At 41.5% G+C, this 26313-nt stretch overlaps 1 protein-coding gene across 1 annotated transcript; it reads right to left on the bottom strand.

The window, feature by feature from the left end:
* Positions 1-1680: 1680 nt before the first annotated feature.
* LOC110532655 (phosphatidylinositol 5-phosphate 4-kinase type-2 gamma) lies at positions 1681-24716 on the bottom strand. The gene is made up of 10 exons (XM_021616731.3): positions 23941-24716; positions 19392-19489; positions 19087-19183; positions 17261-17410; positions 11485-11631; positions 11127-11165; positions 7372-7485; positions 6919-7183; positions 6610-6713; positions 1681-3012 (listed from the first exon to the last, which is right to left on the bottom strand). The coding sequence occupies exons 1-10, from the start codon at positions 24091-24093 to the stop codon at positions 2932-2934; spliced, it is 1248 nt and encodes a 415-aa protein (XP_021472406.3). The 5' UTR covers positions 24094-24716; the 3' UTR covers positions 1681-2931.
* Positions 24717-26313: the final 1597 nt, after the last annotated feature.

A 26313-nucleotide genomic window follows, 5' to 3' on the forward strand; every position in this document is an offset into this window, starting at 1 on the left:
CAAACCCCCCTATCAACTGTAACACTAACCAAACCCCCCTATCAACTGTAACGCTAACCAAACTCCCCTATCAACTGTAACGCTAACCAACCTCCCCTATCAACTGTAACGCTAACCAACCTCCCTTATCAACTGTAACGCTAACCAAACCCCCTTATCAACTGTAACGCTAACCAAACCCCCTTATCAACTGTAACGCTAACCAACCTCCCTTATCAACTGTAACGCTAACCAAACCCCCTTATCAACTGTAACGCTAACCAAACTCCCCTATCAACTGTAACGCTAACCAAACCCCCTTATCAACTGTAACGCTAACCAACCTCCCTTATCAACTGTAACGCTAACCAAACCCCCTTATCAACTGTAACGCTAACCAACCTCCCCTATCAACTGTAACGCTAACCAACCTCCCCTATCAACTGTAACGCTAACCAACCTCCCCTATCAACTGTAACGCTAACCAAACCCCCTTATCAACTGTAACGCTAACCAACCTCCCTTATCAACTGTAACGCTAACCAAACCCCCTTATCAACTGTAACGCTAACCAACCTCCCCTATCAACTGTAACGCTAACCAACCTCCCCTATCAACTGTAACGCTAACCAACCTCCCTTATCAACTGTAACACTAACCAAACCCCCCTATCAACTGTAACGCTAACCAAACTCCCCTATCAACTGTAACGCTAACCAACCTCCCCTATCAACTGTAACGCTAACCAACCTCCCCTATCAACTGTAACGCTAACCAACCTCCCCTATCAACTGTAACGCTAACCAAACCCCCTTATCAACTGTAACGCTAACCAACCTCCCTTATCAACTGTAACGCTAACCAAACCCCCTTATCAACTGTAACGCTAACCAACCTCCCCTATCAACTGTAACGCTAACCAACCTCCCCTATCAACTGTAACGCTAACCAACCTCCCTTATCAACTGTAACACTAACCAAACCCCCCTATCAACTGTAACGCTAACCAAACTCCCCTATCAACTGTAACGCTAACCAACCTCCCCTATCAACTGTAACGCTAACCAACCTCCCCTATCAACTGTAACGCTAACCAACCTCCCCTATCAACTGTAACACTAACCAAACCCCCCTATCAACTGTAACGCTAACCAAACTCCCCTATCAACTGTAACGCTAACCAACCTCCCCTATCAACTGTAACGCTAACCAACCTCCCCTATCAACTGTAACACTAACCAAACCCCCCTATCAACTGTAACGCTAACCAAACTCCCCTATCAACTGTAACGCTAACCAACCTCCCCTATCAACTGTAACGCTAACCAACCTCCCCTATCAACTGTAACGCTAACCAACCTCCCCTATCAACTGTAACGCTAACCAAACTAACACAAAAAAGCAATGCCTCGCTCCCCTACGTGACCTAGATATTGTATTGATATGTAGGCTGTGTGCCATTTTGAAATGTATGTACTGTAGTTCTGTCCTTGAGCTGTTCATGTCTATTAATGTTCTGTATTATGTCATGTTCCATGTTTTATGTGGACCCCAGGTAGCTGCTTTCGCAACAGCTAATGGAGATCCTAATAAAATACCAAACTCACAACCATATCAACTGTACCACTAACCACACACCAAGAGATATGTGTATGTGTGACTGCTATAATGGAAAATCTATATAAAAAAAACAATTTCAGAAAATCTTTGTAAAATATATTTTGATCCAAAAGCTGATTTGCAAAAATACAAGACGTGCAATCACAATGGTTACAAGGCTTCACTTACTCATACTGTAACTATTCAGCCCGTCAATGTATTCAACTTCTATACTAGAAAACTCATCACATCTTTAAGGCAATCAAATTGCATAAAGCAGCTGAAATGTAGTGCTATATTCTATGAGTGACACATACTACTCTTCTGTGGAGTCTCTTCAAATGTCATAATAATAGTCGTCGTCAAATCTGACCAAGCATAGACCATCGTCTACCTCTACTCATCTTTTATTCTAGCTTGGTCCATTGCTGTCATTGTCAAGAAAACATGTTTGGCATGACAATGTGTGAGAGGGAGTTGGAATGATTATACTTATATTCCCCATAACAATGATCTTGAGAAGTCCTTTAAAAATGACTCAGTTTGAGGCACCAAAAGGTATTCAAAAGGACATTGTCAGTCCAACAACAGGGTCTGGTTCCAAGTTTACTCATGATAGCATAATGCTACACATGAGCCAATGTGAGATGATGATGAGGGACGTTCATGGCAAATCCCAGAAGACAGAGACAAATTGCTCTGATATTTACTGTAGGGTTCACTACAATGATATGTTCCTATGTCCAGTTATATTAGTATATTCAGTACATCAGACCAATCCAAGGTTGTGATTTCTTATTGGACAAGTTCAGGTAGTTAGTCATTGGTAGTACAGCACCTCCCAGTTTCCCGCCACTTCCTTCTGTTTGGTGCTTAATGGACACGACCCAGGATTTCAACTGACTGGGTTATAGGGGCAATCTGGGATTCAAACAAACAACAAAGTGGTCGATATATCAATCCCAGGTTGTCCCTTTAAGTCTATTCTATCCTTTTCAGTGTAACATCTCTCTGAGGACACAAAGCAGCAGTATTAGCCTAAGTACCCTTTTGCTACAAAGTCAGTCAAGAGTGCTTATCAATATGGAATCACATTCATCTTATCAATCTAAAAATAAATATGTATCAGTCAGTAATACATTACAACAATGGAAACAGTAAAGTGTGAGATCAAAATAACATGATCTGTGTGTTTAGATTTTTTGGGTCAATGTTTCATGATATAAATGTACATCAGAAGAAAAACAAGACAGAAAGTCCCAGAACAAAGTAAAAAAGAACAAAAGAACAATACAAACCATCCAATCTAAATGGGAAAAGGTTGGTTGTATCAGTGGTGGTTATAATGTCCTGCTATGCAAAGATGTTGGCGATGAAATCACGAAATCGCTTGGCGTACTGTTCTGGGTGGACAGTGGAGATTTCAGCACCAGCCTGAAGACAGAGGCATAGAGAAGGGTACACGTCAGACTGAGTAGCTCATATAAATGGGAATGAAAAGCGTCAATGAAATGCTCATTTTCCGGATAAAAGTTAAACAAATAAGATAGTGCCTACAGGAAGTAGTCATACCTCTTGACTAATTCCACATTTTGTTGTTACAGCCTGAATTAAAAATTGATTAAATGTTTGAAATTTCACCCATCTACACACAATACCCCATAATGACAAAGTGAAAACATGTTTTTAGACATTGAAAATTAAATGGAAAACTATCACACACAAGTATTCACACCCCTCAATCAACACATGTTTGAATCACCTTTGGCAACAATTACATGTGTGAGTTTATATGGGTAAGTCTCTAAGAGCTTTCCACATCTGGATTGTGCAACATTTGCCCATTATTCTTTTCAAATTTCTTTAAGCACTGTCAAATTTGTTGTTGATCAACAATTTTCAGGTCTTGCCATAGATTTTCAAGTAGATTTAAGTCTAAACTAACTCGGCCACTCAGGAACATTCACCGTCTTCTTGGTAAGCAACTGCAACGAAGATTTGGCCTTGTGTTTTAGGTTATTGTCCGGCTGAAAGGTGAATTAATCTCCCAGTGTCTGGTGGAAAGCAAAATTAACCAGGTTTTCCTCTAGGATTTTGCCTGTGCTTAGTGCAATTCCATTTCTTTCTTATCCTGCAAAACTCTCCTGTCCTTAACAATTACAAGCATACCCATAACATGATGCAGCCACCACTATGCTTGAAAATATGGAAAGTGGTACTCAGTAATGTGTTATATTGGGTTTGACCCAAACATAATACTTTGTATTCAAACCTTGTCTCAGAGCATTTTGTATTATTCTGTACATAAATCCAATACCTCCACTTGGTATGTATTAATTTTTGGATGTCCATCACCTATTTTGTATGATATTTTTCGAATTACAATCCATATTATACGTTACGAATTTGCAAAATGTACAATATATTACAGATTCTAGCTAGGTGGCTATGTTAGCTAGGCTAGGGGTTAAGGCTACGTTTAGAAGTTAGGTTAAAGGGTTAGATTTAGCTAAAAGGTTTAAGGTTAGCAAACATGCCAAGTAGCTGCAAAGTAACTAAAAAGTAGCAAGAAGTTGAAAAGTTACTAATTAGCTAAAATGCTAAAGTTGTCCATGATGAAATTCAAACTCGCAACCTTTGGGTTGCTAGACGTTCACGTTATATGCCCACCCATCCCGACAAACCACCCTACTTTAGTTTTTGCCTTAAGCAAGTCTTATGTAACCATACCAAACATAACATATACTATTTTGATTGTCCCGGATGTATTTTTAATATGTTACGTCTAGTTTATTAGACCAGGCTGTATATTAAGGTATATTTTTCAGTATTACTTTAGTGCCTTGTTGCAAACAGGTTTGGTGCATGGTTTGGAATATGTTTTATTCTGTACAGCCTTTTCTTCAATCAGTCAATTAAGTTTGTATTGTGTAGTAAATACGCTGAACAAAAATATAAACAACATATAAAGGGTTGGTCCCTTGTTTCATGAGCTGAAATAAAAGATCCCAGAATTGTTCCATAAACATTTTGCACAAATTTGTTTACATCCCTGTTAGTGAGCATTTCACCAAGATAATCCAACCACCTGACATGTGTGGAAAATCAAGAAGCTGATTAAACAGCATGATTATTACACAAGTGCACCTTGTGCTGGGGACAAAAGGCCCCTCTAAAATGTGCAGTTGTCACACAACACCACAGATGTCTCAAGTTTTGAGGGAGCGTACAATTGCTGACTGCAGGAATGTCCACCAGAGCTGTTGTCAGAGAACGTTATGTTAATTTCTCTACCATAAGCCGCCTCCAACGTCGTTTTAGAGAATTTGGCAGTGCCTCCAACCGGCCTCACAACCGCAGCCCACGTGTATGGTGTCGTGTGGGCGAGCGTTAGCTGATGTCAACGTGAACAGAGTGCCCCATGGTGGCGATCAGGTTATGGTATGGGCAGGCATAAGCTACGGACAACAAACACAACTGCATTTTATCGATTGCAATTTGAATGACCAGAGATAACGTGACGAGATCTTGGAGGCCAATTGTTGTGCCATTCATCCACCACCATCACCTCATGTTTCAGCATGATAATCACGGCCCCATGTCGCAAGGATTTGTACACAATTCCTGGAAGCTGAAAGTGTCCCAGTTCTTCCATGGCCTGCATACTCACCAGACCAGTCACCCATTAAGCATGTTTGGGATGCTCTGGATTGACGTGTATGACAGCACGTTACAGTTCCTGTCAATATCCAGCAACTTCGCACAGCCATTGAAGGAGTGGGACAACATTCCACAGGCTACAATCAACAGCCTGATCAACTCTATGCGAAGGAGATGTGTCACGCAGCATGGTGGTCACAACAGATACTGATTGGTTTTCTCATCCTTGGCTCTACCTTTTTTTAAGGTATGTGACCAACAGATGCATAGCTGTATTTCCAGTCATGTGAAATCCATAGACTAGGCCCTAATGGACTTATTTCAATTGACTGATTTCCTTATATGAACGGTAATGCAGTTGGATGTTACGTTTATATTTTTGTTCAGTATACAATGTTATTAATCCATCCTCAGTTCTCTCCTATCACAGCCACTAAACCCTGTAACTGTTATAAAGTCACCATTGGCCTCATGGTGAAATCCCTGAGCGGTTTTCTTCCTCTCCGGCAACAGAGATGGGAAGGACGACTAAACATGTAGTGACTGGGAGTAATGATACACCATCCAAAGTGTAATTAATAACTTGATGCTCAAATTTGTGTTTACCCATCTACCAATAGGTGCCCTTCTTCCCAAGGCATTGGAAAACCTCTCTGGTCTTTGTGGTTGAATTGGTGTTTGAAATTCACTGCTTGACAGAGGGAACTTACAGATAAATGTATGTGTGAGGTACAAAGACAAGGTAGCCATTCAAAAATCATGTTAAACACTATTATTGCACACAGAGTGAGCTTATTACGTGACTTATTAAGCCACATTTTTGGGCCCTAACAAAGGGATTAAATACTTAGACTCAACTTTCATTTTTTATTAATTAGTCAAATGTTCAAAAACAAATTATGCTAACATTATGGGGTATTGTGTGTAGGCCAATGACCAACAATCTACATGTAATTCATTTTAAATTCAGGACGTAACAACAAAATGTGGAAAAAGTCAAGGGGTGTAAATACTTTCTGAAGGCCCTGTAATCTAATGGGAGAGCCTTAACCCTCTTATCTCAAAGATGTGATCAGCACAACATTGAAACCAGGGAAAACAAGAAATTGCATTGGGAATAGGTCACTTTCAATTATCGATTAATAGGGAATGATGTTAGAAAAAGCAATAAATGCACAGTATGCACCAGGCTGTATCACATGATGGGGAGTCCCATAGGGTGGCGCACAATTGGCCCAACGACGTCCGGGTTTGGTCGGTGCAGGCCGTCATTGTAAATAAGAATTTGTTCGTAACTGACTTGCCTAGCTAAATAAAGGTTAACATTACAGTATGCACTGAGTATCTCATCCCTTCGCCCTTTTCACTCACCCCATGCTTGACAGTTTTGGCTGCGTGAGCGGCTTTCTTCTTGGTGTCGTACTGTGTTAGAACGTCTATCAGACCCATGAAGTACACCTCCTTCTGAGGGGCTCCTGAGGGGGGAAAACAGACCAGATGCTGAATAAAGTCACTGCTTAAAAACCCAAATGACCCAACTTCCAGTGTAACTTCAAATCCAGGAATAGAGTCAATTCCATTTAAAAATCATTCAATTCAGTAGGGAAATTGAGAATCCAATGGCTTAAAATTATTGACTTGATCCAAACCCTGTAATTTCCCAACTTCCCTTGAACCTACCAGGGGCACTCCTTATGGCATACACATCCACATAGGGGTCAAACTCCCCGGGCCCCAGGGGCTTGCAGGAGGCCATGTAGCCAGCGATGCCCTCAGGAGACGTGCTGTAGGAGCACGCGTTAGGGACCTGCATCAGGCCATTCTCAGTCTCCCCATCCTCCTCAATAGAGGGTTCCTCTCCCTCCTCCTCTTCCCGCTCAGCCCGCCCCAAGTCATGGATACCCAGGAGCAGGCTGTAGTCCATAATCTTTAGCTTGACAAGAAACTATAGAACAGGACACACACACCAGATGATTACTATGAATGGAGATGATGGTATAATGGCAACAAACAGCTAGAATGTTTCTACTGCCACCTTGTGTTAGACTCAATAGAATGACAGTTTCTAGAACTTGAGAGGTCAACATAGAAATAGACTGAATTCTAGTTCTAAATCTGTGGAGGTCACATTACCTCCACATCTCTGTTGAGTTTCTCCATGACCTTCTCCTTCTGCTCCTCGTTCACATACACCTTCTGCATGTTGTTTCTGAAGTCCATGTCCTTGTAGGTGGGCAGCTCTTTCACCTGAGGGACCGTTATAAAACAAACGCATGAGAACTTTCCCAAGCATGTCAAATGGCCCCTAAAACTAAACTCTGGACCTCGAAGACCATTCCACTACATTTTTTTTTATTTTTCAAGGATCATCAATTTGTAATATTATGCAATTGTTTCTAGTCGCCACCAGTAGATTGCCACAACCTCATGAGGAAAAAAACAACTAACTTACTCTTCAAATCAAATCTTATTGGTCACAAACACATGGTTAGCATATGTTATTGTGAGTTTAGCAAAATGTTTATGCTTCTAGATCTGACAGTGCAGGAGCATCTAACAGGTAATATCTAACAATGCCACAACAAAACCTAATATCTAACAAATTCCACAGCAAAACCTATTACACACAATCTAGTAAAGGAATGGGATAAGAATTTATAAGTTTAAAATATATGGATCAGCAGTGACAGAGCGGCTAAGATGCAATAATGTAGGATACAATATATACAATATACAACTTTCAATGCAGAATTACTTTCACATTGTTCCTCAACTGCAGTGTATGATATACAATTTTATATCGCTGAGTCTTTACTTTTATCCAACATAAAAAAATATATATTTCAAATTTTGCTACATAAGACCGAGTCAAGGTGGTGGGTCACATGTACTGTGGGTTAGTGTCACAATACCAGAATTTTGACTTTAATTCCAATAGCAGGTTTAGTATCACGATGCTCGATACCAGAACGATACCATGGCAAAATAAGGTATATTAGCCAAAGTCACAGAATGGCACTTGATCCAGACAAATGTTTTGAGCTCAAACTCATTACACTTGACATTTTTCAGAGACAGCCATGTATGCATTAATGCAGAATCAAAAACTCTGTCCTCGGGACCCCAAACAAAACATGCACCCCTTGGTTTCCTGAGGAGAGAGTTTGGGAAACGCTGTATTAATGAATTAATTGCATCATACAATCAATTTGACTTCATTTTTACCAATGTAGCTACATAACATAATGGTAATCATTTGTTTGAATGCTATATCTATTGATAAACCAGGTATATCAAGATATAGGCCTATTCACAACACAGGTGAATGCATATTCAATAAGAGTGTATGCATGCATTGATGTTGTGAGCTTGTTTTGGCTGATTTTATGGGGCTACAGAGGAATCAACAACATTTGCATAAAAGCAGCAATGCCTTCTTTTATAAATGCGTGCTCTATATCTATGAGCTAATGACATCATTCACACACACACAGTGAAAAGGACGGGAGAGATGTGACTATGGCGAGGGACACAAAGTGAATTAATAAAGATTTTGGGAATAGCTAGGTTTCCATCCAATTGGCGACAGATTTTCATGCGAATATTTTTAAAAAATCTGTATAACAACTATATGCACATTTTCCCACCAGAGATGTGTTTCTATCACATTTACTTTTTGCACTATAGGTTAGAGCCTGTAAGGATTTTGGGCGGCAGGGTAGCCTAGTGGTTAGAGCACTAGTAACCGAAAGGTTGCAAGTTCAAATCCCCGAGCTGACAAGGTACAAAATCTGTTCCTAGGCCGTCATTGAAAGTAAAATAAAGGTAAAATTTAATTTAAAAAATTCACTGTATGGTCTACCTACACCTGTTGTATTCGGCGCACGTGACAAATAAACTTTGATTTGATTTGCAGATAAAAGGCTACACGTGACATAATACCTAACAATTCTGTACCAAATATAAATACATGTTAAATCAAATCAAATTTTATTTGTCACATGTGCCAAATACAACAGGTATAGAAATTCTTACTTACAAGCCCTTAACCAACAATGCAGTTAAGAAAATACCAAAAATTAATAAAAGTAAGAATAACAAATAATTAAAGAGCAGCAGTAGATAACAATACAGGGGGCACCGGTGTTGAGGTAATATGTACAGTTATTAGAGTTAGATTTATTAGAGTAGAGTAGCAATTGTTCTTGCGGGAGGAGAGGGGCAATGCAAATCATCTGGGTAGCCATTTGTTTAGATGTTCAGGAGTCTTAAGGCTTGGGGTTGAAGCTATTTAGGAGCCTCTTGGACCTAGACTTGGCACTCCGGTACTGCTTGCCGTGTAGTAGCAGAGAGAACAGTTTATGACTAAAGTGGCTGGAGTTTTTGACAATTTTTAGGGCCTTCCTCTGACACCGCCTGGTACAGAGGGCCTGGATGGCAGGAAGCTTGGCCCTGGTGATGTACTGGGCCGTACGCACTACCCTCTGTAGTGCCTTGCGGTCGGAGGCCGAGTAGTTGTCATACCAGGCAGTGATGCAATCCGTCAAATGCTCTCGATGGTGCAGCTGTAAAACCTTTTGAGGATCTGAGGACCCATGACAAATCTTTTCAGTCTCCTGAGGGGGAATAGGTTTTATTGTGTCCTCTTCACGACTGTCTTGGTGTGCTTGGACCATGTTAGTTTGTTGGTCATGTGGACACCAAGGAACTTGAAGCTCTCAACCTTCTCCACTACAGCCCCGTCGAAGAGAATGGGGGCGTGCTTCGTCCTCATTTTCCTGTAGTCCACAATCATCTCCTTTGTCTTGATCACGTTGAAGGAGAGGTTGTTGTCCTTGCACCACATGGTCAGGTCTCTGGCCTCCTCCCTATAGGCTGTCTCATCGTTAAATTGTTTTCCATCGTATTTTCAACTCTACTGATGTTTCTCACAAAACAATTGTTTTATATAGCGAGATTATATTATGGACAAAATAGTAAGAATGGTAGCCAAGCATCGATTATCATGTCACCAAAATAAGATCCTTGATATTTATTGGAAAGGGGCATCAAGCTCATCACCTTGCACTTTCACCACCCTGTTTGGTTCATAATTGAGTTCCTCTGTACCCTAATAAACTGCATGCTTTCCTGATGAGTCGTAGAGGGAGGACCACAGAACATGTTATCACGTGACTAAGTTTAATTCAATATGATGGTTATTATATCAATACCAACCCAAAAAGATCCCACCTTGTCTGGAGTATTTTGTTTTGTCGACATTAAAAGGTTGGATGGAAACCTGGTTAATGATTATGTTTTTTTGGTGACAATCAGCACATTTTGCATTATGGTACCACAAACAAAGTACTATGGTAGTGAATTGATGTTAGCATCATCTGTTAGATAGCAAAAAAAGTTGGAAGCTACTGGTATGTTCTGTTCTTGCATTGTAAAGTGTTCTAGCCTGTAAAGGACATTGCTTTGCGAACAGTAATTAACAGTTGCAACATTTCTACATTATTCAACTGTTTGCTTCTGTATAGCATGAGAGGGGAGCTAACATGATGCATCCCAGACTCCCAGTGAGTTCAGTGGTTCCTCAATACAGGCTAGATCTAGCAATGGATAACTGGAGCAGGCACGGTGCTCTCGTGCCATAAGGTGATATTGTCTACAGACTTGATCCTTTCTCAGTCAGTAGACAAAGTGAAACGCGTATGATAGAAGTACCGAAAGTAACAAATTCTAGTACCAAACTGTTTTTTAAATGTTATAGGATATAAAAAGTTCTGAACTTTCGGTATACCGTGCAACACTACTGTGGGTGCCTAACAGAGCTAGTCCTTAAGGCAATTTTCACATGCATGGTTGGTTGGGTGAGACATAGACATTCTTAGTTGGCTTACCCGCTCTTTGTCACTTGCTTCACGAGACACCAGAGAGCCCTGAGTATCAATAAGATTAGAGTTTAATAGGCAAGGTCAGGGATTATACGAGTGTAAATCATGAAGTAGCGTAAGGAACAAGCATTACAGAACAGTACAGGTGTACAAGCATTATACAACAGCTGACTAGAGTTGCAAAATTCCAGTAACTTTCCCCAAAAGTATTTAAGAAATAAATCCTCCAATCAGGATTCCTGGAAAACCTGGGGATTTTCAGTAAGTAACAGGAATTTTTCAACCCTAGGTGTGTCTCTCTCTCATCTGGATGTAGTACTGTGTGTGTGTGTGTGTACGCGTTTGTGTTTTCGTTCAGTCTCACCTTAAGGTCGTACTTCCTGTGCACCACCAGTCTGTGGCTGAACATGTTCCTCATGACGATCAGGTAGGTCTCCTCATTCTCTACACCCACACGGTACATCCCCAGGAACTGGGGCAGCAGAGTGCTGCCGTGACACTTCACTATGTGCTGCAGCCAGGGAGAAGAGGGGGACAAATTAATGGCGAATAGACTGTGATTGTGTCTGAAATTACTCCAAGGGCCTTGGTCAAAAGTAGTGCATTATATAGAGCCATTTAAAAAATAATAATTTTACAAGCAAACGTCACGTTTGAGGGATGCACACACATCCCACACCAAAAACCTCTGTAGCAGGATAGCTAACGCTTAAGTCGAGACCTTGACTAATAGTGAGTGAGTGATTAAAAATAAAAACATGCAAGACTGATGGCTATAGCTCTGTTCAACAAGTATATTCTTCTTCTGGCTATACCCATCTCTATTTGTGATATTTTACCTTGCCTGGCTGGCTTGCTACAGTAGGTAATCAAACCTCTGATGAAATCTGTGATGTATATGATTACATGTTTGTTAACTTGAATGAGCTGCATTTGAAGTTGCACGTGATCATATCCACTGCTAGGTAAACAGAGCTTTTTGATTCCAAACTGCGCTCACAACTTTTCATAAAGCGGCCGGGAAATGGTTCTGTGGAATAGGATGCCATCTGGAACACATCAGTACTATACATTCACATGACTCCTTTCACCTCTGGTTGAATATGAAAATGAAACATTTTTCTACACTGGAACCGAATTGCTTGCTCTTACATTTTCTCTTCACCTTGCTCTTTCTCTCTTTCCAGGTTACAAATATGTCTCCACTTAGTCTGATCAAAAATGTTTCAGACCAAGTGTCAAATTGAAACAGAGGTGGTCCCTGCAGATATCTCCTTACTATTAACCTTTCTGGCGCAGGCGTTCCGCAAGCGACCCACCTCGACAACATCTGGTGAAATTGCAGAGTGCCAAATCCAAAAGTCATAATGAACATAAAAAATACAAGTGTTATGCATCAGTTTAAAGATTAACTTCTTGATAATCCAGCCGCTTTGTCAGATTCCAAAAAGGATTTACGGCGAAAGCATACCATGCTGAGGACAGCACACGGCTTACAAAAGCATACAAACATTTTACAACCAAGTAAAGGAATTACAAAAGTCAGAAATAGCGATAAAATTAGTCACTTACCTTTGAAGAACTTCATATGGTTGCAGTCACAAGAGTCCCAGCTACACAATCATTTTTTGTTTTGTTCGATAAAGTCCCTCTTTATATCCCAAAAACTCTGTTTTGTTGGCGCGTTTCATTCAGTAATCCACTGGCTCAACGCCGGTCAAAACATGCAGATGAATACATCCTAATAGTACCGGTAAAGTTCGTCTATTCATATCAAATTATGTTTATAATTAATCCTCAGGTTTTCAATTGTCTAAATAATCAATAATATTTCAACCGGACAATAGCGTATTCAATTAAAAGGAAAAACAACGAAGGGGGCGCAATCGGTCACGCGCAAACCAGCAATACATGATTCTACACTCCACTGACAGAAAGGTCTCATTCTTCTTCATTTTTCAGAAAACAAGCCTGAACAATGTCTAAAGACTGACATCTAGTGGAAGCTATAGGAACTGCAATCTGGGTCCGAACCCATTAGATACTCTAAATCAAATCAAATTTTATTTGTCACATACACATGGTTAGTAGATATTAATGCGAGTGTAGCGAAATGCTTGTGCTTCTAGTTCCGACAATGCAGTAATAACCAACGAGTAATCTAACCTAACAATTCCACAACTACAACCTTATACACACACAAGTGTAAGGGGATAAAGAATATGTACATAAAGATATGAATGAGTGATGGTACAGAACGGATGAGGCAAGATGCAATGGATGGTTTCGAGTACAGTATATACAGTGGGGCAAAAAAATTGTGCAAGTTCTCCCACTTAAAAAAGATGAGAGAGGCCTGTAATTTTCATCATAGGTACACTTCAACTATGACAGACAAAATGAGAGAAAAAAAATCCAGAAAATCACATTGTAGGATTTTTAATGAATTTATTTGCAAATTATGGTGGAAAATACGTATTTGGTCACCTACAAACATGCAAGATTTCTGGCTCTCACAGAACTGTAACTTCTTCTTTAAGAGGCTCCTCTGTCCTCCACTCGTTACCTGCATTAATGGCACCTGTTTGAAAAAGACTCCTGTCCACAACCTCAAACAGTCACACTCCAAACTCCACTATGGCCAAGACCAAAGAGCTGTCAAAGGACACCAGAAACAAAATTGTAGACCTGCACCAGGCTGGGAAGACTGAATCTGCAATAGGTAAGCAGCTTGGTTTGAAGAAATCAACTGTGGGAGCAATTATTAGGAAATGGAAGACATACAAGACCACTGAAAATCTCCCTCGATCTGGGGCTCCACGCAAGATCTCACCCCGTGGGGTCAAAATGATCACAAGAACGGTGAGCAAAAATCCCAGAACCACACGGGGGGACCTAGTGAATGACCTGCAGAGAGCTGGGACCAAAGTAACAAAGCCTAACATCAGCAAGGGCATTGAAGATGAAACGTGGCTGGGTCTTCCAGCATGACAATGATCCCAAACAACGAAGGAGTGACTTCGTAAGAAGCATTTCAAGGTCCTGGAGTGGCCTAGCCAGTCTCCCGATCTCAACACCATAGAAAATCTTTGGAGGGAGTTGAAAGTCTGTGTTGCCCAGCAACAGCCCCAAAACATCACTGCTCTAGAGGAGATCTGCATGGAGGAATGGGCCAAAATACCAGCAACAGTGTGTGAAAACCTTGTGAAGACTTACAGAAAACATCTGACCTCTGTCATTGCCAACAAAGGTTGTATATAACAAAGTATTGAGATAAATAAGTATTTGTCAATAACAAAAGTTTTCCACCATAATTTGCAAATAAATTCATAAAAAATCCTACAATGTGATTTTCTGGATTTTTTTTTTCTCATTTTGTCTGTCATAGTTGAAGTGTACCTATGATGAAAATTACAGGCCTCTCATGTTAAGTGGGATAACTTGCACAATTGGTGGCTGACCAAATACTTTTTTGCCCCACTGTACATATGAGATGAGTAATGTGGGGTATGTAAAGAAAGTGGCATAGTTTAAAGTGGCTAGTGATACATGTATTACATAAAGATGCAGTAGATGATAGAGTACAGTATATACATATGAGATGAGTAATATAGGGTATGTAAACATTATATTATATTAAGTGACATTGTTTAAAGTGCTAGTGATACATTTTTACATCAATTTCCATTATTAAAGTGGCTGGAGTTGAGTCAGTATGTTGGCAGTAGCCACTCAATGTTAGTGGTGGCTGTTTAACAGTCTGATGGCCTTGATAGAAGCTGTTTGTCAGTCTCTCGGTCCCTGCTTTGATTCACCTCTACTGACCTCGCCTTCTGAATGACAGCGGGGTGAACAGGCAGTGGCTCAGGTGGTTGTTGTCCTTGATGATCTTTATGGCCTTCCTGTGACATCGGGTGGTGTAGGTGTCCTGGAGGGCAGGTAGTTTGCCCCCGGTGATGCGTTGTGCAGACCTCACTACCCTCTGGAGAGCCTTACGGTTGTGGGCGGAGTAGTTGCCGTACCAGCCGGTGATACAGCCCGACAGGATGCTCTCGATTGTGCACCTGTAGAAGTTTGTGAGTGCTTTTGGTGACAAGCCAAATTTCTTCAGCCTCCTGATTGAATATGTCCGTAAACACACCAGCCAGCTCTATAGGCATTCAATTGAAAATACCCACATCCAAAAAATCCCACTTCTTGGATGGATTTTCCTCAGGTTTTCGCCTGCCATATCAGTTCAGTTATACTCACAGACATTATTTTAACAGTTTTGAAAACTTTAGAGTTTTTTCTATTGAAACCTACTAATTATATGCATATCCTAGCTTCTGGGCCTGAGTAACAGGCAGTTTACTTTGTGCACGCTTCTCATCCAGACGTCGAAATACTGCCCCCAACCCATAAGAAGTTTTGAGCAAAGCTTCCCTCAAGAAGGCAGGGGCTGTACTAGACATAAAAAAATCACAAGGCAGTGATGTTTAAACAACCAGTGATCCTTGAACTTACTACCTCAGGCCACTATTTTAAACATTTTAGACAAAGAGAACACACTGAGTCCATGTACAAATTTGATTCTGATGGACACAGAGAACATGGAGATTCTGAGAACATGGACACGCAGACTCTTGCGAGCAGTGTGGGTGCAGTGATTAAATAACGTGTACATTTATTTTGCAACGCCTGTGCACGCGACGTGTCCGGACACTGTGGAAACTTTTATTTTTTAAATTCTTTGGCCTGGCAGATGCATCCCTCTACTGGTACAACAAAGTCAAGGCAACAATTCTGAGTACAGATGGGAACATGTCACAAGTGGATTCTGCAGTCTTCTATTGTCTTGATCAAGACTGCAATGTGACTGGAGTACCTACCAGTCATGTCGATGGCTTCATCTGGGGGGGGGCTCACAGACCTTTGCTACAACTGTGATTCCTCACCTCAAAGCTGTTTTCCAGGTTGGCCACAAAGGAGCAGCTGTCTGACTGCCTGACTAAAAAGGGAGCATCTGGTCTTGTGCTCCTAAAGGCACCCAGTAATGGAAAGTGGCAGCTTGAGAAATAAAAATAAAAACTGTTACACAACCCAACTTAAATAATACTTGGGACATTTAATTATTTTGTTGATGTTTTATTTGTGGGAGATTGGTAAGTTCATGTTTTAAGTATAACCCTATATTTCTGTTATTACGGTGCTATCACTCTGTTATTAGTACGCCTGCTCCGTAGTCTCACTGGAGATGGACCTGGCTGAAGTGTGAAGGTGACTATGTACTGTGGAAATACGGTGAAGTAAACGTTGTTAAACTGGAACCTAGTCGTTGTATCATTTGAAGTTAACGGCAAACCCCAACAAATAAAAAAATAACTGACTTCGCTGATAGCAAGTACATTATCCCTCAAAATAGTTATGACCGATATGTGGTTGTCTCACCCAACCATCTTAAGATGAATGCACTACTTGTAAGTCGCTCTGGATAAGAGCGTCCTCTGAATTACTAAAATGTAAATGTAAGGCTTTCAAATTCAAATGTAGCCAAAAAATTTTCCCTGTCATGAACACCAATTGATTAATGCCAAGTTCAATGAGACTTAAATGTGTTGTAAAGTATAATTGACTCAATTTTCTCCATTCCAAAGATAGAAACTGTATTGAGGTGGAAAAAAATATTCTCTCCTCGCCTAGTGAACGGCTTGCTATGCAAAACACGAGGCATGGATGAACAGTCCTAGATGATATACCCCCCTACTACTACAACCTAACACTAGTTCTGCCAGAGTACACAGACCAGACAATATGACTCAGTAGAAGATGCTAATTTGCAATTCAAGGAAGCCCATGTTGCTTTAATGCTTTTGATGCAACCAATCAATGTTTTTGTTAATCAAATGCACTGTTCATTTCACCCAGCAGTACTAGAGAGCATTGCAACACTTCACCATTATAAAAAGGGTAACTTCACCCTTGGTCTGTATTACAAATTGCACCCTATTCCCTATGTAGTGCGCAAATTTTGACCAGGGCCCATAGGACTCTGGTCAACAGCAGTGCCCTATAAAGGAGATATGCCTTTTGGAATGAATAAATTGGGTTTTGAAATTAAGTTAATTGAGCTGTCCACAGCCAGGGGGTAATTACATTACCTGGTGGTATTCAGACAGGATGCCGTGCATGTCTGCCACGTCCTCACTAGAGATCTGCTTAATGACCAGCGTGCGGTCATAGGAGGTCAGGAGGATCCCCTCCCCCTGGGCGTCCCCACCTCTTACAGGAGGGCTACGGGTCAAAGAGACCTACAGGGATGAGACAAAAACAGGGTCGTATTCATTAGTTCGCACCTTTTTTCGTGCTTCTACATCTGCATTGCTTGCTCTTTGGGGTTTTACATTCAGTATAAGCACTTTGTGACAACTGCTGATGTAAAAAGGGCTTTATAAATACTCCTGATTCAATGGAAAAGTTCAGGAAGTCCCACCCCATATCAGTCCGTTTTCTTCGGTTGATGATGACGATCTTAATATTTAACCTATTGCTTTAGTAGTCATTTGGCTCTGGATGGATTACTGGCATCCATACATGCACATAGGGAGTGGATGAAGAGGAATACTCCTTTTGAATAATGCACTGTGTCAAGATGTATCAAATATATTTATACACACACACAAAATTAGTATAACCAAACTAGAGGTCGACCGATTAATCGGAATGGGCGAGTAATTAGGGCCGATTTCAAGTTTTCATAACAATCGGAAATCTGTATTTTGGGGGGCCGATTTGCCGATTAAAAATATATATTTTTATATATACACCTTTATTTAACTAGGCAAGTCAGTTAAGAACACATTCTTACTTTCAATGACGGCCTAGGAACGGTGGGTTAACTGCCTCGTTCAGGGGCAGAACGACAGATTTTCACCTTGTCAGCTCGGGGGTCTAATCTTGCAACCTTACAGTTAACTAGTCCAAATGCAATAACGACCTGCCTCTCTCTCGTTGCACTCCACAAGGAGACTGACTGTTATGTGAATGCAGTAAGCCAAGGTAAGTTGCTAGCTAGCATTAAACTGATATTTTCTACACATGGTTAACTACACATGGTTGATGATATTACTATATATTATCTAGCGTGTCCTGCATTGCATATAATCTGACTGAGCATACAAGCATACAAGTATCTAAGTATCTGACTGAGCGGTGGTAGGCAGAAGCAGGCGCGTAAACATTCATTCAAACAGCACTTTCGTGCGTTTTGCCAGCAGCTCTTCGTTGTGCCTCAAGCATTGCGCTGTTTATGACTTCAAGCCTATCAACTCCCGAGATGAGGCTGGTGTAACCGAAGTGAAATGGCTAGCTAGTTAGCGCGCGCTAATAGCGTTTCAAACGTCACTCGCTCTGAGACTTCTAGTAGTTGTTCCCCTTGCTCTGTATGGGTAACGCTGTTTCGATGGTGGCTGTTGTCGTTGTGTTGCTGGTTTGAGCCCAGGTAGGGGCGAGGAGAGGGACGGAAGCTATACTGTTACACTGGCAATACTAAAGTGCCTATAAGAACATCCAATAGTCAAAGATTAATGATATACCATTTGTATTGAGGGAAATAGTCCTATAATAATTACAACCTACAATTTCTTACCTGGGAATATTGAAGACTCATGTTAAAAGGAACCACCAGCTTTCATATGTTCTCATGTTCTGAGCAAGGAACTGAAACGTTAGCTTTCTTACATGGCACATATTGCACTTTTACTTTCTTCTCCAACACTTTGTTTTTGCATTATTTAAACCAAATTGAACATGTTTCATTAAGTAAAAAAACTGTTTTTGCGTTGTCATTATGGGGTATTGTGTGTAGATTAATGAGTTTTTTTTGTTTTTTAAATCAATTTTAGAATAAGGCTGTAACCTAACAAAATGTGGAAAAAGTCAAGGGGTCTGAATACTTTCTGGAGGCACTGTACATCAACACTCGTACCTGGTAGTCGAGATCCTCAATTCCGAAGCGCTCCCTAAGATTCCGGAACACCTGAGGGCAGTATTCTTTAAACTTGAAATGTCCTGGTAGATTCTCTCTGCGAAAAAAAGGGGTGGAATTCACACATTTGCAGTGTTTACTAGCCTCTCCTTCTCCATCGCTCCCTCTCTCCCTCCATACTTCTGTCCAAGCCTCATTCGTTTTGGCATTTTAAACAGAGTAGTAACATAGACCTGCTGGTGGATAGGCCAATTGTATTATGTATATTTAGAGTAGGTATTAACATGAGTGAGCGAAAACATTACTTGTTGAAGAAGTGGTTGTTGACTTTGATCTTAGTGTTGGCTTTGAAGTCATCAGGCAATAGCATGACAGGAACAGGCACTTGGTTTAGGTCATTTATCTGCAGAAATAAGTACTCCCATTAGCTAGAAGACTTTCATCATGGTTAGTGCTATCAGGGACCCTTGGGACGTCCCTACCCACAAATCTAACCCTTACCTTAAAAAGTGTTACTGACAGTGTTTTAGCAACAAGCGAGCACTTTGTAATTTTCACACATTCATAGAATGTTTGGGAATTACGTAGAGTATGTGAAAATTATACAGGGGGAAAGCGGCCGTGCATTAGGACAATTAATAGACACTGCAGTTAATAAAACCTAATAAAAAGATTGGTCTTGTCCAGGACCAGACTCTACACCATAGCCAATCAGAGATACCTCAGGCATATATGCAAATAAGCCATTAGCCACACGGGGCTGCCATCTTTAACTATAAATTAGTGATGGGAAGTTCAGCTCTTTTTACTGACAAAATATTTGACTCGTTCAGTCAAAAGAAAGAAATTAGTAGAATTGTTCATTTGAGTCAGTAATTCCCAGAGCACACTGGACCCCCTACCGACGAACGATGAACTGAAAACTTAAGAGTCATGATTCTACGAGCCTCTGGTTCACATGTCGTTCACCATAGGGGGCTATTGGAACTATCATTTGTGACAGACTTGTAAACATGCGCTTTAAAACAATGTACATTACATGACCAAAAGCTCGTCAAACATCCAATTCCAAAATCATGGGCATTAATATGGAGTTGGTCCCCCCTTTGCTGCTATTACAGCCTCCACTCTTCTGGGAAGGCTTTCAACTAGATGTTGGAACATTGCTGCGGGGACTTGCTTTCATTCAGCCACAAGAGCATTAGAAAGGTCGGGAACTGATGTTGGGCGATTAGGCCCAAAGGTGTTCGATGGGGTTGAGTTCAGGGCTCTGTACAGGCCAGTCAAGTTCTTTCCCTTCACTGGAACTAAGGGAACTAGCCCAACCCATGAAAAACAGCCCCAGACCATTATTCCTCCTCCAAACATTACAGTTGGCACTATGCATTGGGGCAGGTAGCGTTCTCCTGGCATTCGCCAAACCCAGATTCGTTCGTCGGACTGCCAGATGGTGAAGCGTGATTTATCACTCCAGAGAACGCGTTTCCACTGCTCCAGAGTCCAATGGCAGCGAGCTTTACACCACTCCAGCCATCATTTGGCAATGTTCATGGTGAATTTAGGCTTGTGTGCGGCTGCTTAGCCAGAAACCCATTTCATGAAGCTCCCGAACAAACAGTTCTTGTGCCAACATTGAATCCAGAGGCAGTTTGGAATTCGGTAGTGAGTGTTGCAACCGAGGACAGGCCATTTTTACGTGCCCTGCGCTTCAGCACTTGGCGGTCCCGTTCTTTGAACTTGTGTGGCCTAACACTACGCGGCTGAGCTGTTGTTGCTCTGAGATGTTTCCACTTCAAAATAACAGCACTTACAGTTGACCGGGGCAGCTCTAGCAGGGCAGAAATTTGGTGAACTGACTTATTGGAAAGGTAGCATCCTATGAAGATGGAATGCATTGCTTGATTGCCGTGATGGTGATAAGTAGCCTAACGACTCAAGCTAAATTATTTCGCTGCTCTGTTGTTCGCTACATACTTCATATGTAGGCAGGGGTAAAGTGACTATGGATAGATAAGAAACAGTGAGTAGCAGCAGCATAAAGGGGGGCGGGTAATGCAAATAATCCAGGTGGCCATTTGATTAAATGGTTAGCAGTCATGGCTTGTGAGTAGAAGCTGTTAAGAAGCCTTTTGGCAAGCGCTTGCTCTGGCACCGCTTGCCGTGCGATAGCAGAAAGAAGAGTTTATGACATGTGACTGGAGTCGTTCACAATTTTTTGGGCCTTCCTCTGACACCGCCTAGTATATAGGTCCTGGATGTCAGGAAGCTTGGCCCCAGTGACGTACTGGGCCATATTATTATGTGACTGTTATGAAAGTTGTATTGTCAATTTTGTTTTGTATTTAAACGCCACTTTAAATGTGTACATGACACTGCAACAGAATTTCCCCATGGGGACAATAAAGTCAGTAAGTATGTACTAGCCTCTGTAGCGCCTTGTGGTCAGATGTCGAGCAGTTACCATGGCAGGCCGTGACGCAACCGGTCAGGATGCTCTTAATGGTGCAGCTTTAGAACCTTTTGAGGATCTGGGGACCAAATCTTTTCAATCTCCTGAAGGGGAAAGGTGCTGTCGTGCCCTCTTCACAACTGTCTTGGTGTGTTTGGACCATGATAGTTCATTGATGATGTGGACACCAAGGAACTAGAAGCTCTCGACCCGCTCCACTACAGCCATGTTGATGTTAATGGGGTCCTGTCGGTTTCCTGTAGTCCATCATCAGGTCCTTTGTTTTACTCGCATTGAGGGAGAGGTTTTTATCATGGCACCACACTGCCAGGTCTCTGACCTCCTCCCTATAGGCCGTCTCATCGTTGTCGGCAATCAGGCCTACCACTTGTGTCGTCAGCCAACTTAATGATAGTGTTGGAGTCGTGCTTAGCCATGCAGTCATGGGTGAACAGGGGGGTCCCCGTGTTGAGGATCAGCGTGGCATATGTGTTGTTGCCTACCCTTACCATCTAGGGGTGGCCCGTCAGGAAGTCCAGGATCCAATTGCAGAGGGAGGTGTTTAATCCCAGGGTCCTTAGCTTAGTGATGAAATTTGTGGGCACTGTGGTGTTGACTACTGAGCTGTAGTCAATGAACAACATCCTCACATAGGTGTTTATTTTGTCCAGGTGGGAAAGGGCAGTGTGGAGTGCGATTGAGACGGGTCATCCTTGGATCTGTTGGTGCATTATGCGAATTGGAGTGGGTCTAGGGTTTTCAGCATGATGGTGTTGATGTGAGCCATTACCAGCCTTTCAAAGCACTTCATGGCTACCGACGTGAGTGCTACGGGGCAGTAATAATTTAGACAGGTTACCTTCGCTTTGTTGGGCACAGGGACTATGGTGGTCTGTTTGAAACATGTAGGTATTACAGACTCGGTCAGGGAGAAGTTGAAAATGTCAGTGAAGATACTTGCCATTTGGTCCGTGCATGCTTTGAGTACACCGTCTGACCCCGCAGCTTTATGAATGTTGACCTGTTTAAAAGGTCTTGCTCACATCGGCTACAGAGAGCGTGATCACACAGTCATCCGGAACGGCTGGTGCGCTCATGCATGCTTCGGTGTTGCTTGCCTTGAAGCGAGCATAAAAGGCATTTAGCTTGTCTGGTAGGCTTGCGTCTCTGGGCAGTGCGCGGCTGGGTTTCCCTTTGTAGTCTGTAATATTTTTTAAGCTCTGTCAGCCGGTGGATTCAATCTTAGTCCTGTATTGACGCTTTGCCTGTTTGATGGTTCGTCTGAGGGCAAAGCGGGATTTCTTATAAGCGTCTGGATTAGTGTCCCGCTCCTTGAAAGCGGCAGCTCTAGCCTTTAGCTCGATGCAGATGTTGCCTAACAGTCCATGGCTTATGGTTGAGAAATGTACGTACGGACGACGTCGTTGATGCACTTATTGATGAAGCCGATGACTGAGGTGGTATACTCCTCAATGCCATTGAATGAATGCCGGAACATATTCCAGTCTGTGCTAGCAAAACAGTCCTGCAGCGTAGCGTCCACGTAATCTGACCATTGTCATATTGAGCGAGTCACTGGTACTTCCTACATTAGTTTTGCTTGTAAGCAGGAAACAGGAGGATACAATTATGGTCAGATTTACAAAATGGATGGCGAGGGAGAGCTTTGTATGCATCTCTGGTTGCACATTTGACATGCTGGTAGAAAAGAGGTAAAAATGAATTTAAGTTTGCCTGCATTAAAGTCCCCGGCCAATTGGAGCACCACTTCTGCATGAGCATTTTCTTGTTTGCATATGGGCTTATACAGCTCGTTGAGTGCGGTCTTAGAGACAGCATTGGTTTGTGGTTGTAAAGACAGCTACGAATAATATAGATAATTCTCTTGGTAGATAGTGTGGTCTATAGCTTATCATGGAGGTACATGGAAGGTGTAAACATGCAGTTGATAGAAAGCAAACAAGCTGGAGATGAGTCTGAGGACTGAGTATATCTCATGTGTATGGCAGTCTACGGCCCTGTCATTGCTTTCTAGAGACCACACTGGCTAACTTTTATATAATGAGCAAAGCCCATAACACAGTCCATTATGATGTGACACACACTTGACAGTCAACGGTCAATAATAGTTAGCCAGCAGCAAGTTGGCTAACGTTAACCTAACTAACGTTACTTAGCCTCCTAGTGCTATCTAGCTTGTTCTCGGTACAGTTCGTTTAGCTCACGTAAACATTAGCTACATTTTTACTGAATGCGCATTTACATGTGATAGCGAACGTTAGCTAGGTAGGTTAGATGTTAGCTTGGTAACTAGCTAACGGAATGTCAAAATTAGCTGGGTTGGTTAACGTTAGCTAGCTAATAGGCTAAGCTAACGTTATGACAACATAACGTGTTATACTCACCGAATGGTTTACACCCCACATAAAAACGCTCAAGACTGGGTCACTGGCACGAAATACCTTCACCTTCTGCTGCACAAAATGTTTCTTTTTGGTTTTGGTTTTTGGGGCCAATATCACCATTGGACTGGAAACAGCGTTACCGATAGAGGCCATCGCGAAGCTTGCCTTGCTTGGGAACTTTTTTTTTTTAAATTCTCCTGATTCTGATCTTCCGCAAACTCAAACTTTATTTTCTCTTCTCCCGATTCTGATCTTTTGCAAACTGACTTCCTCGTCACCGCGTAATGCAAATCAAAGGTTAACCGTGCCACGCGCAGAATTTCAGCAACACCTGTAGCAGTTCCTTCTAAATTCAGGTTAATAAGTTAGTTGTAGCCAACATTTGTGCTTGTTCTAACACTCATTTTGGATTTCAAATTAGTCTGTCTACTCAATATATATTCCAGTCCAGCTATTCTCGAACAATTATGGGGAACTGACATGCAGTCCAACTGTCCAGGTGTGATAAACCAAAGATATGTGTTACAAATAATATAATGTCACTTTCATGAGTTCTTACTTACTATAACTATCCTTTCACAGTATTTCTGCTATTACTGTAGCAATGCAGAGAATAAAAGCAGACTATGAAAGTAAGTCAGCTAAGTCATGTATCGTATCTAATGTATTCCATTGAAGCCAAAATTGTACTTTTTGATTAATTGATCATAGAGGAATTGCAGCCCTCATGCGCTCTCTCTCAAAGCAGTGCTTTGTGCAGAACTTTCTGCCAACCCATATAGGCCACCACCCAGTGGCGATTTTAGCATGTAATTCTTGGTGGGGCAAACCCTGAAAAAATGTGGCCGTTGCATGCCAGCAAAACCACTACACAACACAACACTAAACAAGACATTAATTGCACTATAAAGGTGAAAAACAGTTCCCATAAACTGTTAGGGCCTACATAAAGCTGTCCCAACAGCAGTCCCAACACCTTACCACTGCTCCACCTGGTTGTCAGTGGAGCCTTGTCTGGCAGCGAAACAGTTCATTCAGCCTCAATTCCTGCCTTTAAAAAAAGCATAGCTGATATGGCTGACTTGCTTGCTTAAACAAATGTAGTTTCTACTGACAATTGAGATGTACAAACTATGGCATAAGTGGGCAACAAGCGGAAAAGAGGCAACCCATAATTCCGATTAAGACATTAATGAGCGAGCTAGGACAGATGTAGTCAATATAACTATTTGTTCAGCACTTTTGAAATGTACAGCGACAGAATTCAGAACATGGGCTCTTCTTACAGTGTTCTCCTTGTACACCAAGTCAGAACTGTATGATAAATAAAGGGGGCATATAAGCAGACAATGAAAGCTCTTACAATATTCGATGATTACATTTCTGAAAACTGGTTATAGGCTACATGTGCACCACCAAGTCAGAACAGTAGGCAACATTAGAGGGGAAAAAATATCAGATTATTAGGGAGAGGCACATTGGCTACTAACAGCTTACTACACAACATACACTTAGTATTACTTTCTTAGCTACAGTATACATATCTCCCTGGCATATTACATCATGTATGCAGCAGCATACAATACATTTTTGGACTCACCTTGTTGTACTGTGCTCACTTGAACAGGAAGGTGGCGCGATGGTCCTTCGTGAGCACATTTTGTAATCAAGCTTTGTCATCAAAGTCTGGCCTTCTTTGGATTTATGATGCTTTCATGACAAATGGGAACTCAAGGTCGAATCATGAACAAGGTCAAATCATAATGACGTCAGTGATCTTCAGGTCGTGGCTCTTGAAAGAGGCCTGAGTTCCCGACTTACAATGGCAGAAATCATGCTGGATTGACAACATGGCCAATGTTGAATGTTTATCATTTTAAGCTTGCAAAAGAGAACCTTAAACTGAGAATCGGGACCACACACCCACTCCACTGTATAGCAGGCTAGTGATTGCTTTGCAATACTTGCAGTTAGCCACTGATTCCTTCCAAACCACTCATTGTTGAGTTTGCGATTTCCAACTTGTTGTGTAATGTTTATGTCCGATGAGCACTGATACATTTTATCTATAATTTCTCTTCATTATTTCTCTTCATATGACAAGGTTTAAAAAGGATTGCCAGTAGATTGTCTACTTGATTCATGATAATGACTGCTAGCTAAGATTTTTAAAGTGTGATGTTGACATGATCAGTCCAATCAAAGCTACTGTAGATATAATGTGATTTGACGTCATTTTATCTGTGGCCAATGACCTTGAGCCTTCTTGGATGGGCACTTCTAATGTAACTCAATGGCAGAATCCAAGGGGCTTGAATTTTCGAGCTCTACCCTTAGACTTGGCAGTGATGTAGAGTCCCCATGAGTGACAGG

Source organism: Oncorhynchus mykiss, chromosome 9 (genome assembly GCF_057628025.1).
Source record: "Oncorhynchus mykiss isolate SJ-2025 chromosome 9, ASM5762802v1, whole genome shotgun sequence".
Taxonomy (NCBI): domain Eukaryota; kingdom Metazoa; phylum Chordata; class Actinopteri; order Salmoniformes; family Salmonidae; genus Oncorhynchus; species Oncorhynchus mykiss.